Source organism: Aquarana catesbeiana, linkage group LG02 (genome assembly GCF_042186555.1).
Source record: "Aquarana catesbeiana isolate 2022-GZ linkage group LG02, ASM4218655v1, whole genome shotgun sequence".
In the NCBI taxonomy this organism is placed as follows: domain Eukaryota; kingdom Metazoa; phylum Chordata; class Amphibia; order Anura; family Ranidae; genus Aquarana; species Aquarana catesbeiana.
Window position 1 is genome coordinate 176,914,869 of NC_133325.1, and position 18,335 is coordinate 176,933,203.

An 18,335-nucleotide genomic window follows, 5' to 3' on the forward strand; every position below is an offset into this window, starting at 1 on the left:
GCACTGATGATGGGCACTGATAGGCGGCACTGATGGGCACTGATAGGCGGCACTGATGGGCACTGATAGGTGGCACTGGTAAGCGGCACTGATGGGCACTCATAGGTGGCACAGATGGGCACTTATAGGCGGCACTGATGGGCACTCATAGGTGGCATTGATGGGCACTCATAGGTGGCATTGATGGTTACTTATGGGTGGCACTGATAGTTGGCACAGATGGGCATGGATGGGCACTGATAGATGGGCACTGATGGGCACGGATGGGCACTGACAGGTGGCATGAATGGACACTGATGGGTGGCACTGACGGCACTGGTTGTTTGCAGTGATGCCCCTAAGGGTGGCATTGTTGGGCATCACTGCAACATAATGGTGCCAATCAGTGCCCATTTGTGGGCACTGATTGGCACTGACTGGGCACACTGGGCACATGTGGATGGCCATGGGGTACATACCTGGCCATCCACATGTTGCCCCTTCCCTGGTGGTCCTAGTGGCGATCCCTGGTGGTCCAGTGTGGTGATCTGAGGGGGGGCTGCGCTGATAAACAATCAGCACAGACCCCCCCTGCCAGGAGAGCCGCCGATCGGCTCTCCTCTAATCGCGTCTGTCAGACGCGAGTGAGGAAGAGCCGATCAACGGCTCTTCCTATTGACAGCGTGATCAGCCGTGATTGGACACGGCTGATCACGTGGTAAAGAGCCTCCGCCGGAGGCTTTTTACCAAGATCAGTGTAGCGGTGTGTCAGACTGACACACCGCTCCACCGATCGCCGCGATGCGCGCCCCCGGGGGCACGCTGCGGCATGTTATCCTGCTGGACGTCATATGACGTCCAGTCAGGATAACACAACCACTTCCCGGACGTCAATCCGCTATAGGGCGGGCGGGAAGTGGTTAAGCACCAGAAGAGGAAGAAGATGGAGGAAGAAACCAAAGGAAGATAGAAGATAGAAGATAGAAGAAAGAAGAAAGAAGAAGCATTTAAATAAAGGAATTGTCAAAAACTGTCTCTTGTCATTTTTAACATTTTTGACAGTTTTTTTGTGAAATGGTAGGGGTACTTTTGTACCCCTTTACCATTTCACACAGGGGGAGGGCCGGGATCTGGGAGTCCCCTTGTTAAAGGGGGCTTCCAGATTCCGATAAGCCCCCCACCCGCAGACCCCCACAACCACCGGCCAGGATTGTGGGGATGAGGCCCTTGTCCTCATCAACATGGGGACAAGGTGTTTTGGGGGTTACCCCAAAGCACCCTCCCAATGTTGAGGGCATGTGGCCTGGTACGGTTCAGGAGGGGGGGCCACTCTATCATCCCCCCCTCTTTTCCTGCGGCCTGCCAGGTTGCGTGCTCGGATAAGGGTCTGGTTTGAATTTTTGGGGGGACCCCACGCCATTTTTTTTTTTTTTTGGCATGGGGTTCCCCTTAAAATCCATACCAGACCTGAAAGGTCTGGTGTGGATTTTTTGGGGAACCCCACGCCATTTTTCTTTTGTTTTTGGCGTGGGGTTCCCCTTAATATCCATACAAGAGCTGAAGGGCTTGGTATGGAATTTCGGGGGAACCCCACGGATTTTTTTTTCTGAATTGTGTTTGTTTTCTTAATGCTGTTTTTATCAATGAACTTGTATGTGTTTTGCCGGACTGACATTTCATTAGAGCCGCACGAAGTGAACCAGCGTTAAAAAAAAAAAAAAAAACAGAGGTGCGCCCGTTCAACCTATGCAAATGCTTTTACGTTGCCTGACATTTACTAATATTTTGCCGGCGCACTGAACTAAAGTATTTGAACAAGCACAAATGCCGTTTGAGCATGCGCGGTGCATAAATTCACCTCCCGCAGTTTAAATGTATTTGCCGGCGCTGCCGGCTTGTTCCGAGAAAGTCACTTTCTCGTTCTATATTGGCCATATTTGTGACTTGCACAGTTAGTACAACACTTCCCCACATCACCCCACATCACCCCCCCATATTATTGGCACTTCCAGCTTGTTTAAATTTGAAGTTAAACATGCTGTGCACCAGGTCTATAGTGACGTACAGATCACCTCTTCCCATGCGCCGGGATGAGAATAGTAAATGGGGGATCGCGCTGCGTTACCAGCGCAAATGCTTTGTAAATATGAAAATGTCATTTGCGCATTGGCGTGCCCCATGGTGTCCAGTCCATGTCGATCTGTTGGTACCTAACAAGTGGAACACACACAGCCCAATAAGCATAAAGTATATAGAAAAGGTTTCTGTTCCATTCTATTATTTTAACACTTAACATCTTGGAATACTTTTACAGTACACAAGACTACAAATAAAGTGGAAAAATAACAAAGGTGCACCCCATAGAGTAGAGCAGATAGCGCCCCCATATCAATCATCTCATAGCCATTGTGATAATTGTCTGGTGTCACTGTGTCAACTGTCAACCATATCATCATGTAAAAGAATAATAAAAATGGCTCACTCACCGCAGATCATCAATTTTGGTCCAAGGCTCAGAGTCACTTTCCGTCATGGGGAGTCTTCCTCACTAGAGCTGGGTGGTTCTTCTGCTGCTGCTGTGGTTTGTTTAAATGCTGCCACCATATTGCTCCCGTTGTCTGTTATCACTGTAAGGATCTTCCTCTTTGGTATGTCCCACTCTTGCAAGCATTTGTCCACATATGATTTGATTGACTGTGCAGTGTGTGGGTGGGCTACTTGTTCAAGGGCCAACAATATGTGTTCAGGTTTATATTGTTCAACACAAAAGTAGCATCCACTTATGGCATGGAATAAAGCTGAGAGTCCTTTTTTGGTCCACAAATCAGTGCAAATAGATACTCTCCGAGCAGCAGCCACTCTCTTTTTGAATTTTTGTTTTTCATCTTCATACTGTTTGTCAATCAGATTGCTTATTTTAGTTTTCTTTGGAACAGTCAGCTTCCTATCTACTGTCTCCATCATGCCAACAAAGTCCTCACCTTCAATCGTTCTGACTGGTAATCCGGTGCGCCCAATCCATCTTGCTATGGCCTCCTCCCTGGCATGTTGTTCCTTAGAGTCAATTTTATATTTTGAAGCACCTAAAAGAGCAGTGCAAATAGATTGCTGTGGTTGTGCACTGCCACTGGCTTGACTTGGTCCATCATTTGAGGTTTTCTGTATCTGTGGGGTTGAATTAGGGGGGAAAATTAAAGTTATTCTGATTTTACGTTCTCTAGTCAGCTCCAAGTAGTTCCTTTATAATATACTATATGTATAGGCCAGGGCCGGCCTTAGGGCTTTAGATGCCTGTGCTGTGCCAAAATGGACAGTGCCCCAGCCCCTTCCAGTGACCACAGACTGACCACATCATTCTACATATATTTAGGTGAGATACTCACATTCGGGGAAAGCAGCAGCTGATAGATATTATGAAATCAAATTATTCGCTCCCATTAAAATTCAGTGACTAAAGTGCACAACATAGACAGACAAACAACAAAACAGCTTTTAGCTAAGAATAACCCTTTAATTTCTGACATTTGTTGCTTGCTTGCAAGTTAAAATCCATATTTTTTGCTAGAAAATTACTTAGAAGTTAGAACCCCCAAACATTATATATAATTTTTTAGCAGAGAATCTAGAGAATAACATGGCAGATGGCGGTCGTTGCAACGGGGGCACTTTAAAAAAAAATTTCTTATTAATTTTATTTATTTTTACATTGTCACTTGTTGCTGTGCTTACCTTTTTATGATATTTAGGATGAGTTGTCCGCAAATGACTCTTCAAGTTTGTTGTATTTTTACCAGCAAGTGTCGCTCCACATGGTTTGCAAAGAGTCTTGTTGTCCTTAACATCAAATGTAAAATACATCCATAGATCTTCTCTCCTCTTCTCTTTCTACCATTGACAATCACAGAAGCCGACATTTACGGTATAGTTTGGACTTTGGAGTCTTGGACGTACGGTGGGGAGGAACTGGAAGCTCTCGACGGTGGTCTGAGTAGAGTAGGCCTGTGAAATTAGGAAATAAATGGCATGCAGTGAGTACAGTACACAAGGTGCTGGAGCCTGGATGGTGGTCTGAGGGGATGGCCTATAAATAATCAACAGTGCATTTGCAAAAAGGCCTGGCCCTGTGCCACTGTGCCACTGCCTTTCAGAGGAGGCCTGCCCTGCACACTTACAGTTGCACTTGCACTTTTGCACAGTGTGCTCTGGATGGATGGTGGTCGTCTAAGGGCAGTGAGGGGAGGGGGGAGGCCTCAGGCCTGTTGTATGTACCACAATTATTGTACAGCAGTGCAAAGTACTACACTAGTCTGCTGATGTCTGCTCAGTCTGCTCAGTCTGCTCTCAGCCACTCAGTGTGCTCTTCTGCCTCTGGGTGGCGGGCAAGCCGGCGGCGTCAGGAGGAGTCGGGTTCGGGACCCGTGAGTGCTCTGCTCTCAACGGTGATCTGAGTAAAGTAGGCCTGTGAAATTAGGAAAAAAATGGCATGTAGTGAGTACAGTACACAAGGTGCTGGAGCCTGAATGGTGGTCTGAGGGGATGGCCTATAATAATCGACAGTGCATTTGCATTGCAAAAAGGCCTGGCCCTGGATGCCAGTGCCACTGTGGCACTGCCTGTCAGAGGAGGCCTGCCCTGCACACACAGTTGCACTTGCACTGTTGCACAGGTGGTCGTCTAAGGGAAGTGAGGGCTAATTCACACTAGTGCGGTCACTGTGGTGACCGGCATTTTCCCATACTGGAAAAACGCTGGTCCCACTAGAACAGGCTTTGTAGCTGAGGAAAAACGCCAGCATTTTTTGTGCATGTGATATGGTGTGCCTCACTGCCTTTACTTGCAAAAATGTGCTTGTTCTTTTCACAAAACAAATCATTAAAAATAATTGCTGGGCATTTAGTTAACTGCATAAAACATGCATTGACATGTGTTTTGATGCTTTTCCATCGATTTCAATGGAAAAGGCATTAGAAGAAAAAATGCATAGGTAGGAGGGGGAGGCTTCAGGCCTGGCTGTTGTACGTACCACAATTATGTACTGCAGTCACAGTGCAAAGTACTAGGTCTGCTGATGTCTGCTCTCTCAGCCGAAGTTCTCTCTCTGCCCCTGGGCGGCGGGCGTGGCGTCAGGAGGAGTCGGACTCAGGACTCGGGATGGGAGTGCTCTCTCCAGACTGTCCTCTCCTCTCGCCTCACTCACAAAGGCGTTGGATTTGTCACTGGCACTGGGCGCAGATTGCATATGTAGGCGGAGCTCCGTAAAAAAACGGAAGTTGGTAAACGTCCCTCCTTGCCATTTTCGTCTCATTGTCGTCTGATAACGAAAACAGATCCAATTTTTGTCATAGTTTTCGTCAGTGGACGAAAATGTGCTATACTTTTCGTTCTTTTTTCGTGACTGTAAAAATGCCGCTGACGAAATCGTTGACGAAAACGTTTTCGTTGATGAATTTAACACTGGTAAACTAGCGTTCGTAATGGAGCATTAACATTCGTGACGCGGCAAATTATGAAATGTCGAAATGCAGCGCACAATTCTCTTCTTCTTTAATGGGATAATAATGAAGCTGCTTTGCTGGTGATACTGATGTTATGCCAAACAGATTTTAAAAGGCATTTGTTTTCCAGTGATATCAAGAATATTATTATTATGCTTGTTTGATTTTTTTGGGAAAGTTACCACAACACCATTATCCCCTAGTTTTTAAGATCAAAGATACAACTATATTGGTGTCCCTAATCAATTTTACATTGTATTTTTTTAAATGTAACTGCCTACTCCCAAACTGTCATTTGAAGTAAAACACATAGCCAAGTATTATTCTCCACAATTTTTTTTATTGTGCATTAAAAAAAGAAAACACATAAAATTAGACATGCTATCTGCCAATAGAACTTAACTAAAAAGTGCATTCTATGCATCCAAAAATATAGAAAATATAACAAATCAAATCATTATTATTCAACCAAAAAAATAAAATAAAAGCCTCATGCATGTGTCCTGCTTCTTAATATAGGGAGTCAACAATGCCAAGGGTTGGTGAAAGCAGGGGTCCGTCATCCGGAGATAATTCCGAAAATCATCCGGATTATTCTCCTGCAGGAAAGGCATATTACATAATTGGTCACGATTAATAAAGCAACCAATGTTTGGTCCAAGAACTCCTCCTCCTCCTGTTCCTGGACTGGACTTGGGTCAAAGCAATAACTCCAAGGTCAATAATAACACGTTATCTCCTCCGATTCCACAACATGGCTGGTTGACGAACGGCCGTTCAGAAATGAGCTGAAAAGCAAGAAATGAAAAGCGCGAACTGTAAAGCGCGAATCAACACTCACCAAACTTCTATTAACACGAAATTAGCAGAAGGAGCCCAAAGGGTGGCGCTAAAGAGCTGAAAAACCACATAGTACGTCACTACGTTCGTGTTTGTTGGCCGACAATTCCTTGCCGTTTGTATGCAAGACAAAATTCAGGCACACGCCTTCAGACAAAAGTCTGAGATTTTGACTGCGGAAAATCCGATCGTGTGTACGAGGCTTTACTGGCTAGAGATGGTCAGGGGCGTCACTAGTGTCAGGCATGCAGGGTACAAGTATCTGTAGGTTGGTGCCCTCAGGTGTGAACTAGCCCTAATTGAATACTTATACTGTATGTGTCACAACCCTGTTTTTAGTTTTTGTGTTGTTTCTCCCACATAGAACAGGCAACTTGGCCAATTCAAAATACAAATAAAGAAGCATGATTGACTCGTGTACTGTAGTATCCCAGCATTTTGTTATTATGTCTTCAGTGGGGATGATTGAAAGTAGAACTTTTTAATCTTACTGGAACATTGTATGCGATTCAAAAAAGATAGGAACCTTTATTATGAGTTCCTGAAACAGTAACGGCACCTGTTGGTCAGATCTCGTTTGTCTGATGCTTGCACATTTTTCCATGTTGATATTAGTTCTACTTCACAAGTTTTGTAGAAGATTAAATTTGGCAGACCATCCAAAGGCCACTCATAGCCCATACATTTTCAGGACTTGTTCACACAAGGCACAGTATAGGAAGGCATGCAAAATTGCACATATTCCTACACTGCACAAAAATATGCTGCCTTTTGCAGATGCATGTGGGTGCCATTAATTCTCAATGGTACTCTAGGAAATGCGCATGTGTTCATGCCTGCCAAAATGCATGATGTTGCAGTACCAAGTGTTTTGGTGCCGTGTGATTTTAAAAATTGTGCTGGCACCTATTTTGTGTGTTTCATTTCATTAAAATTAATGGGCTGCCCCAAAACACACAAGCGGTGCTCAGACGCACCAATGATGTGAACAAGCCCTTACTGTGAATTAACTACTATTATCTACCAATGTGAGATTTTATACAGATATCTATTGTAATATTTTTCTGTATCACTACCTCAACATTGTGCGACACTAATGCTGATTTATGTACAGTATTGTGTTTTATGTAAAAACCCTTCCATGTTGATGAGTATAATAAAGTGTAAGAAAATGATATTACAAAACTTTGTGCTTTATGTATTTAATAATGTAAACATTCTTAATAAAGATCCCTGTAAAAAAAAAAAAGGCAAACCATTTGTTTTCGGCATCTGTCTGTCAATCTGGGTCACAGGTAACAGCTGCACAAGCATCTCTGTGCTCTGTGGCTGGAGTCAACAACTGAAGACAGTCAGCAGTAAATTGCTTCAAACATGCTTGGGACAAACATAGATGTATACTCAGATAAAAAAGTAAATAAAAAAATAAATCAAAAATAAAAAAAATAAAAACAGGCAGACTCGATGTACTACTCAGTCTTTTTTCTGCCGTCACTTTTCTATGTTTCTACGACACTTTCCTATATGAAAGGAGAAATGTTATTTATTACAGCACCTTCAATTTACGCAGCTCTTTACATACAATATCTACAGTGAGGGAAAAAAGTATTTGATCTCCTGCTGATTTTGTACGTTTGCCCACTGACAAAGAAATGCTCAGTTTATAATTTTAATGTTAGGTTTATTTTAACAGTGAGAGACAGAATAACACAAAAATCCAGAAAAACGCATTTCAAAAAAAGTTATAAATTGATTTGCATTTTAATGAGTGAAATGAAATAAGTTTTGATCCCCTATCAATCAGCAAGATTTCTGGCTGTCTCCTCTACAGGTAACGAGCTGAGATTAGGAGCACTCTCTTAAAGGGTCTCAAATTGTTACCTGTATAAAAGACACCTGTCCACAGAAGCAATCAATCAATCAGATTCCAATCTCTCCACCATGGCCGAGACCAAAGAGCTGTCCAAGGATGTCAGGGACAAGATTAAGGCAAGTACACACCATAGAGAGATATGCTTTGTTCATATTTCATGTCTGAGGTTTGCAACCACTTTAATTTTGTGATTCTCATTTAAATATAGCTGAATGGGTCCAGCCGGTGAAGCAAAGTATTCTAAGATGTTTTAATTCTACATGTTTTTAAGCCAATATTTTATATATTTTTTTAATATTTATGTTATATATTTATTTTTTAAATAAACATTAAATACAGGAGGCTCATATAAAAAGAGGTTATAGACTTCTCAAGAGAGAACAGGGCAGATGCTCTTGACCTTCGGACTGTCATGACTGAATCCCCATACGTAGGGAGTTGTCACATCTGTGAGACATAAAGCTATGTATGTAATTAGGATTTAAGCTACTCCGATCTATAACTAACAGGCAACAGCAAAGCAGTAAAAGCTAGCCTGGTGGGTATGTTTAACCTCTTGCCAACTGCCCACCATCAAATGATGGAGGAGCGATGCAGCTCTAGTTCTGGGAGGACATATGACGGCATCCCAAAATGGGCGCTCCCTCGCTCCCGTGGGGGCACGCAGCGCAGCGATCACAGCCTCGCCGTGCTCCCTGGACATGGCGCGACTCCGAGCTGTGCAAAGAGCCGATGACGTGGCGGTCACATATAAATGCAGAAGTGCCGTTAATAAGCTCTTCTCGCCTCACACTGACAGAATGTGTGGCAAGGAGAGCCGATCAGTGGCATCTCCTCGAAGGGGAGACCAGGGCAGGTGATCAGGGCACTGATCATCATTGCCCTGATTACAGTAAAGCCCCAGCAGTGCCCATCATTGACACCAATCAGTGACACCAATCAGTGCCCATTAATGATGCCAGTCAGTGCTGCCTTTCAGTGCCCATCAGTGCCTCCCATCAGTGTCCATCGGTGCTGCCTTTCCATGCCGTCTATCAGTGCCCACCAGTGTTGCCTATCAGTGCCCACCAGTGCCACCTATCAGTGCCCATTTGTGCTGCCTATTAGTGTTCTTCAGTGCCACATAACAGTGACACCTATCAGTGCGGCATATTAGTGTCTCCTCATCAGTGTCCATAAATGCCACCTCATCAGTGCATCCTCATCAGGACACATCAGAGAAGGAGAAAAATCACTTCTTTACTGACAAAAACTAAGAAAAACTTTTTTTTTATTCAAAATTTTCAGTCTTTTTTCTTAGTTAAAAATAAAAAAAACAGCAGTGATTAAATACCACCAAAAGAAAGCTCTATTTGTGTGAAGATAATGATTAAAATTTCATTTGGGTAAAATGTTTCATGTCCGCGCATTTGTCATTCAAAGTGTGATAGCGCTAAAAGCTGAAAAATGACCCGTGCAGGAAGGAGGTGAATGTGCCCTGTTTTGAAGTAGTTAAAAAAGCCTAGAGCTCCACCTGTTGGCTGGCAATGCACATATGAAATATGTATATGCTGTATTTTACATTTAATTATTGAAGAAAAAAAAAACTTATTTTTTAATCCCAATAAATAAAGCAAATCTGTACAAAAGGCTATCATTCCAATTAATAATATATACATTTTAAATTGGATACAGGTAACTTGCATAAGCATCAAGTCATGGGGACTTTGGCTTGATTGATTTTTTTTTTTTTTTACTTTTCTCTATTTAAGCAACAATTCCCATATACAAGCAACAATTTACCTGGATAATAATTCTGTACATGCTTTGTATTTGTGTTGCAGTAATTCCATCCTTTTGTAGATATGTGGCTCCCTCTACTGGTGGTGCTGAGTATAATTTATCTGTACAGATGGTACAGACAGAGCCTGATTATGGAGAATGTTACCAATAAATATGTCTTTATAACTGGATGTGATTCTGGATTCGGGAACCTGCTGGCAAAGCAGCTGGACAGACGTGGAATGAAGGTTTTAGCTACTTGTCTGACAGAAGGCGGGGTTGAAAACCTGAAGAAAGAGACCTCCAAGAGAATACAAACTGTAATCTTGGATGTCACTGATAGCCGAAGTGTTGGTTCTGCTGCCAAGTGGGTTTCATCTATTGTAAAAGATGAAGGTAAGGGATGTCTTTATTATACCTTTTTTTTAACTTTATTCAGAGCTCTATGAATCATTACTGCTAATTCTACACACAGAGAAATATTTTTAGCTATCTTTGTATTATGTTTGCAAAGGCTTTCTCACTCGCCTTAATTATTAAAAATAATTATAAGCAAATCAGGCCAAAGTGTTTGATTTCTGCAGAACGTTTATTTGCTTTATTAGACGAAGCTTTGTCATTTCCAACCCATGGAGCTTGCCCATTTTACTAAAGCACTGGAAGGCTTTGCCATTTTGCTTTAAGAAAAGCTTTTTAGTACCTTCAAAATCATTTCCAAAACAGCAAGAAAGTTATCTGGATGGTTCTGTAGCACCCTAGTGTTTAGGCAGGGATGCTAGTAAATTTAGTTTGTCAGGTATTAATCATCCTGACTGATTGTTAGAAGATCCACTGATTCCTCTCTAACTCTGGATTGCTGTACCTTTTCTCTTCTGTCACTAGGTGGCGCTTGCTGGTGGCATTAGATTGAAAAGGGCAAGGTCAGACTATGGATGGATGGGGTGTCTCAGCCAATTGGCCAGAGTTTCCATGGTCCATTGGCCTGCTGGGAGAGCCTATTTGGGTGGAGTCAGGTGATCGGGGTTCTGTGCCACCTAGATGGCTGTCTGGGTGGACGTGTGTCATGTTGCCCCGGGTTGCTAGGCCAAGCCAGAAGCCTATCTCAGGGAAACGCCTGGATGCTAGGCTGCCTGAAGCCTATCCAAGAGCAAGAGAAGCAGCGTAGGGTTAGGACTGCAGGATTTGAGTCCAACCGAGTTGTGAAGTTTCAGTCGGATGGGGAACCAGTTGTACTCGGAGTTAGAGGGGAAGCTGTCGCCACTAAGGGACCATCCCCTTGTTACCTGAGTCTACAGTGAGTAAGCTGGAGCCAGTACCTGAGCAGTCTTGTCACCAGCCAGGGACAGTGAAGAAGGAGAAAAGCTTCAGCAGGTGCCAAGCCAGGGACCCAGCAGGACAGCAGGGGTGACGCTTGAGGAGCATTGAGTGCCAAGCCAGGGACCCAGCAGGATTGCAGGGGTGATGCTTGAGGATTATACAGCGTGCTAGCAGTGGAAGAACTCAGGAGATTCAGTGGTGATTGGATCTGAAAGTCTGAGAGACTGGGAACTCAGTGAGTAAATGTCTACAGTGAGAGATTGTAGTGTGAGAGAAGAACTATTCTGTGTTGCCAATAGTTAAGTACCGTTAGTGACTGTTACAAGATTTCTTGCCATAGGAGACAGCAGTCCTACCTATACAGAAGTGGTATCCGGCTGGAGGCCTTCCCCTGTATAGCTGTCTACCTATAGAAGGCTCGGAGTCTGCCAATTATCATTCCATCTACTTAAGAGTGTCCTGGCCCTAACCCTCTCTCCTACAGTTCTGTTAAGAGACAATAAATCTCTTTTGCATTTAAAAAATGTCTGGCGCCCATCACTCCATCTTGCATCACACCCACCATGCCTTGTAACCCGCTCTACAAAGACGGATGTCAGCTATCCCTGGCTCTGGAGGTCACCATTAGGCCTTTGGAGGTCCGGGACCTTGCTACAGGTCCAATGTGGTCTTGGTAATGACAGACTTAAAGGCATTGTACAACAATGCTTGTTGTTTTAACTCTGTATTATTATAGTTATATTCACTGTACTCTTTATTTGCCTTACCTAATGCAATGTTTTAGGCCAGGCAAGCCTTACTACTAGTGCATCAGGGGTTAACAATAGCAACAATCACAAGAATCTAGGTTCATCTCTTTTATGCAGAACAATTCCTAGTGTTTTATCGGTCCCATCCTGCCTTACACTATTGTGACAATTGTTAAAAAGAAAACTGCGCTATTTTCTAAAGGACCAAGCTGCAACTCAAGGCGTTATACGAAACCAAACAGAAATAGAAACAAGATGAAGCTGCGCTAAGAATAGATGATGTAAAAACAAACCATTGGAATTGGGCCAATGCGTGTAACAATAGTGAACGGTAAAAGCAACTCTGTAGTGGGGAGGCAGATAAACCCCAATGGTGATACCAAGTGAATAAAACACAAAAATGATAACAAAAATAGGTGTATATAAGGATGGGTTAATAAAACCCAATAACTAAATTAATAGCAAAAATTAAGTGATAAATATGAAAAATGATGAATCATGATGATAAAAACCCATAAGGCTGAGTCCATATATCGTATGAAATCAAATGGAAAAAACAACAAAATGGTCCATGCACAATGTATATACTTGATCACGGTGAAAGGAAATCAAATCAAACCACCACAGAATCGTGCAGGGAATAGGAAAGATGCCTCCTCCTACAGACACACTGCCGCTTACCAGAACTATGTGGTCCATTATGTCAGGGGATCCAGGAGCACAAGTGGCTAATAACCCAGCCTGGGGTCTCAATGGCAGACATACAGCTCCTCACTTCCAGCAGCGGTGATCACAATGCAGTTAGATGATGATATCCCCAAGAAAACAAAAGATTGCTCGCATAGTGTAAAACCTTACAAAATGTAATAATAGAAAGAATGAATGGACACTTACAAGATCGTGGAATAAAAATGCGCAAACAGAAAACAATCGAGCCGGCCGGCTCGCGACAACCACCCATTACTTCCGGGACTGGCGCAGCATGTCGCTCCTCCCTATGCGTTTGAAAAAGAGAGGGGGGAGGTTGGGACTTTGAATGAGGTGCGCATGATGCAGCCCAAACACACTCACAGAGGTGCAAACATATGTATGTTTATTAAGGACCAATGATCAACATGGCATAAAAACGCATTGCATGCATTAGACATAAAATAATCGCATATAGACAATAAATCTCTGTATATACAACCATGGGACATGGGTAGGTACGATTATGCATCTTAATCCCCCAAACAAGATAAAAGTCATGTGAAGTAAAAAACCATCTGAAAATTGGTCAATGTGTGTTTGATGCATCAAAGGTAGGTTCGACGCTGCGTTTCATGGACTTCGATCCACTCTTCAGGAGCCAGATGCATCTAAATTCTATAAAAGATGTATAAAAAGCAATATAGTTTCATGGGTCTAACAAAATCAGCAGAAAAAGGGGGAAATTTGGGCATAATGGGCCATGCCAAAAAAGGTTACTCACATGATAGCCAAAACTGGGACCGTGCGACAAAACAAAGCCAGGGGTAAGCCATGGAGCCTGGCCCGGGAGCTGAGAGGGGGACCTCAATGAGGAACACCGGACTACACACACCAACACCCCGCAGTGGAGGGGACTTCTATAATGTAGGAGATATATAAAATGTATCTATGATGATACAAGTAACAAAAAACGAAATGATATAAGCTGCGGATATCGACAAGGTGATTGAAAAAAGCACCCGGAATATTACCTTGAAGAGTACATATGATGTTTGAAGCCACATATATAGAAAGGGATCAGGGTGTGCATAGGTTGTATCAGCACCGTCTCTGAATACCATGAAGCAGGGAGTGAGATGCAGCCCCAGTATGAAACGCCAGCTCCCCCTCAGCGTCACGCAGGCACGACACAGTGGAGCAAAACCTCGGCAAACACCAGAGAAGCTCACCACATGTCAGCCCAGCTGATATACCGGACATCTGTGTGTGCGACGCCCAACCAAGGAAGTCACATGCACAGTGCTGGGGGCATGGCGCCGATGCACGGTGTTAAGATCCGCCCAGCCACCCACCCCCAACCCTGTGGAGGGGAGGCAGGAGGGCAGACACCAGCATGCATCGCAGCTCCCGGGAAACAGGACATCTGCCCACCCACCGACAATGAGTCGCACAGACCCAGTCTGGCCCCAGGGAGTAAAAGATGTATGAAGTGGTGAAAGATCAAAGTATGTGAACTGTCAGTGCAATGAACGTTCCATATAAAGCATGCTGAATTACGGCCGGACCCGGTAGGAATCCACCATAAGAGAGCGATGGGCTACAATCATGAGCACCTCCATCCCTAATCAATGCAAGCAATGGGGGGAAAAGCGAACTTAGGACTTTAATTGGGACGCAAGGGAAAGTTTGCGCCCCCATCCTTAATATCATGAAAAAGAGGGGGGGAGGTTGGGACTTTGAATGAGGTGCGCATGATGCAGCCCAATCACACTCACAGAGGTGCAAACATATGTATGTTTATTAAGGACCAATGATCAACATGGCATAAAAACGCATTGCATGCATTAGACATAAAATAATCGCATATAGACAATAAATCTATGTATATACAACCATGGGACATGGGTAGGTACAATTATGCATCTTAATCCCCCAAACAAGATAAAAGTCATGTGAAGTAAAAAACATCTGCAAAATTGGTCAATGTGTGTTTGATGCATCAATGGTAGGCCCGACGCTGCGTTTCATGGACTTCAATCCACTCTTCAGGAGCCAGATGCATCCCTACGCGTTTCGTCACTAGGGGACGTGTTTTATTCACTTGGTATCACCATTGGGGTTTATCTGCCTCCCCACTACAGAGTTGCTTTTACCGTTCACTATTGTTACACGCATTGGCCTAATTCCAATGGTTTGTTTTTACATTATCTATTCTTAGCGCAGCTTCACTATTGTGACAATGTAAACTCATTTGTGTGAGATGATTGCATTCTGATAAAAGGGAGGAAAAATGTGTAACTGATAAGTTTACAAGAAATAGCCACCTCTTTGGTTCTGCTACTTAAAGGCACATACCTTCTGTGAAATAGTAAAATATGACCTTGACAACTACCAACAGCATGGGCGGGTGTTCATCAGCACGGGTGGTCATATTTGTTGCAGGTTAGCAATGTGCCGCCTATAAGAAGAATTATTATTCAGCCTAAGGTATGGGTAACCTAATCCCACTGATTGGCATTGCAGGCATCCTCCTTTCTGGCTTGTGCTAGTCTTAAAGCGGTAGTAAGCAGCTTTTTTTTTTTTTTTTTTAAGCTGTAAGACATACTAGCACATCATGAAATACTTACAAAGCCCTCCACCAGCACGCTGTCACCACTGAAAGCGCTTCCATCTTCACCCGGTCTTCCTTCGGGGTTCACGTCCTCCGCCAGTCTTATTGGCAGCACCGCAATAACGTCACTCCCCCTTCAGAGTGCATGCGCCTCTGACGTCACCGGCTGCATGCAGTGTAAATATTTCCTAACTGTGCAGGTTTAGGAGATATTCATCATACCTACAGGTAAGCCTTATTAGAGTTATTAAAGCCTTATTAGAGTTATTAAAGTTCAAAAAAGGATTTACTTCCACTTTAAGGGCCCATTCACACGTATACATTTTACAGCAACATATGAACTGAATTACACTGCCAGGAATATTGACTCTAGTGCATTATTACAGTAGTGGGCAAAGCACCCACACTGTAGCCACAATGCACATGCACACTAATGCATTATCACATTGTATATTGTGAGCCTTCGCTATCATATAAATTAGCTATCAAGTTGCTCTGACTGCAGTAAATACCATAATAATAATATTTAAGAATGGATATTTTTAGATATAACCCCATAAATGTTTTATTAATTTGGGTCTTTAAAGGCAGAGAAAATTGAGTACTGTCCGTGATACTTTTTTTATTTGCACTAACATACAATTTTTCAGGACAAGCTTTCGGGGTATGTCCCCTTCTTCAAGGTCCAAGCAGTACTGATTCACAAATTTTTAAGCAGAATGTTAAAGAAGAAAAAAAAAAAAAAGAAAACCAAACACATACAAATCAATGGTAATAAAGATAGCAGCAGAGTTAGTGAGATAAGACAGAGGGAGAGCTAGGGAGGGAATGCAGGGGGGGGATGCTGGTCACAGAGCGGTCGTAAAACTTTAGCATAATGTGTAAGGAAACCAGTATCTAAATTCAGGCCATTATTCTTCGTGTCAAAAAGAAGTATCATTCTTAGTTCAAACGTTTTCCTTTCCTGGATAGTTCTGAAATTCCCTTTAAGAACTAAAACATTGAGGTCTTCTATGGTGTGGTCCGATTGTGAGAAATGATGTCCCACAGGTGTGCATAAACTGTCTTCTTTATGTTCTTTGATGGTATGTCTGTGCAAATTCATCCTCGCTTGCAACTTCTGTCCTGTTTCACCAACATAAGATCCTTTGCTGCACCTTTTGCATTGGATGAGGTACACAACATTACTTGAGGTACAGCTGTAAGATCCCATGATATTGAAGGTCCCATTTGTGTGTGTAACACTTTTGGATATATCATGGGATCTTACAGCTGTACCTCAGGTAATGTTGTGTACCTCATCCAATGCAAAAGGTGCACCAAAGGATCTTATGTTGGTGAAACAGGACAGAAGTTGCAAGCGAGGATGAATTTGCACAGACATACCATCAAAGAACATAAAGAAGACAGTTTATGCACACCTGTGGGACATCATTTCTCACAATCGGACCACACTATAGAAGACCTCAATGTCTTAGTTCTTAAAGGGAATTTCAGAACTATCCAGGAAAGGAAAACGTTTGAACTAAGAATGATACTTCTTTTTGACACGAAGAATAATGGCCTGAATTTAGATATTGGTTTCCTTACACATTATGCTAAAGTTTTACGACCGCTCTGTGACCAGCATCCCCCCCTGCATTCCCTCCCTAGCTCTCCCTCTGTCTTATCTCACTAACTCTGCTGCTATCTTTATTACCATTGATTTGTATGTGTTTGGTTTTCCTTTTTTTTTTTTTTTTTTTTTTTTCTTCTTTAACATTCTGCTTAAAAATTTGTGAATCAGTACTGCTTGGACCTTGAAGAAGGGGACATACCCCGAAAGCTTGTCCTGAAAAATTGTATGTTAGTGCAAATAAAAAAAGTATCACGGACAGTACTCAATTTTCTCTGTCACAATTGCACTAATACAGCTACAATCAAATCAGGTCTTTAAAGGAATATCATTGTAGTTATGCTAATTTTTTTTTTCAAATAACGTTTTTTTATTGAACATATATGCAGATGAATAAAGATAACACTGACATTGTGTTGTACAGATTTCAACATTCCAGCAATAAAGCCAATATATATCAAGTGTCAGTAGATAATAAACCAAACGTAGAGGATTCATAGCTGGTTCCATTTAAGAGAGTTATGCTCATTTTAATGCCATTCTTTCTCCTATTTCACTACAGGACTTTGGGGCCTGGTAAACAATGCAGGAATAGAAATCCCAACCTGTAACAATGAATGGCTAACTAAGGAAGATTTCTTGAATATTCTCAATGTAAATCTGCTGGGTGTTGTTGATGTGACAATTAATCTTTTGCCACTGATCCGGAAAGCCAGAGGACGTGTAGTAAATGTTGCCAGTGTGGCTGGTAGACTCACAATGTGTGGTGGAGGATATTGTATGTCTAAGTATGGAGTAGAGTCATTCTCTGATAGTCTTCGGTGAGTTGGTAGGGTGATCATTTATTGTAGATCTTCCCTTTTAGAAACATATTTACACAATTGAAGATGCATTTTTGTTTTAATCACTTGTTGTCAAATCATGTACCTGGTATGTCATTGAACTTCAAGTGGTTGTATTGGGGTGATGCCTACTGTTTTTAGAGCCGACAGTAGTCTCTCTTGTAAAAGCAATCAGAGCAGCTAACTAGCCGCTTCATTGCTATTACAAGTAGCAGGAGGGAATGTCCTCTCCTCTCCCACCGCCTTCTGCGGCTTCCTCAGGCTCTGCTGTCCCACCAGGAGACCTAAGCTACCTTCTTGAGCGTCCGGCGGCTAGTTGGACACCCAAACAAAGCCAGGGTAAGCTTTTATTGGGACTCCACTATGGTAACCTGGAAGCGATTACATCACTTCCAGTTTACCTGGATGTCAGCAGCGCCATTTTAATCAAATCTAAAGTATTCAAAAACCCAGATCTTGGTGTTTTGAATGCTTTTGTGGGCAGAGGAGGGTTTTGGGGTCTTATAGACCCCAGATCCCTCCATAGAGAGTATCTATCATGTGCCCATTGCTGTCACAAAGGG

The 18,335-nt window shown here is 42.8% G+C and overlaps 1 protein-coding gene across 3 annotated transcripts in view; it reads left to right on the plus strand.

Moving 5' to 3' along the window:
- Positions 1-18,335, plus strand: part of LOC141127437 (17-beta-hydroxysteroid dehydrogenase type 6-like) — a 109,361-nt gene that overhangs the window by 67,514 nt on the left and 23,512 nt on the right. For 2 of the 3 annotated variants that reach the window (XM_073613866.1, XM_073613867.1), the window contains 2 exons: positions 10,030-10,344; positions 17,493-17,751. In XM_073613866.1, the coding sequence (XP_073469967.1) occupies positions 10,032-10,344; positions 17,493-17,751 (572 nt within the window). In that variant the 5' untranslated portion in view covers positions 10,030-10,031. Of the gene's footprint in view, positions 1-10,010; positions 10,345-17,492; positions 17,752-18,335 lie in introns of all 3 variants that reach the window. The other variant, XM_073613864.1, reaches the window with a different exon arrangement.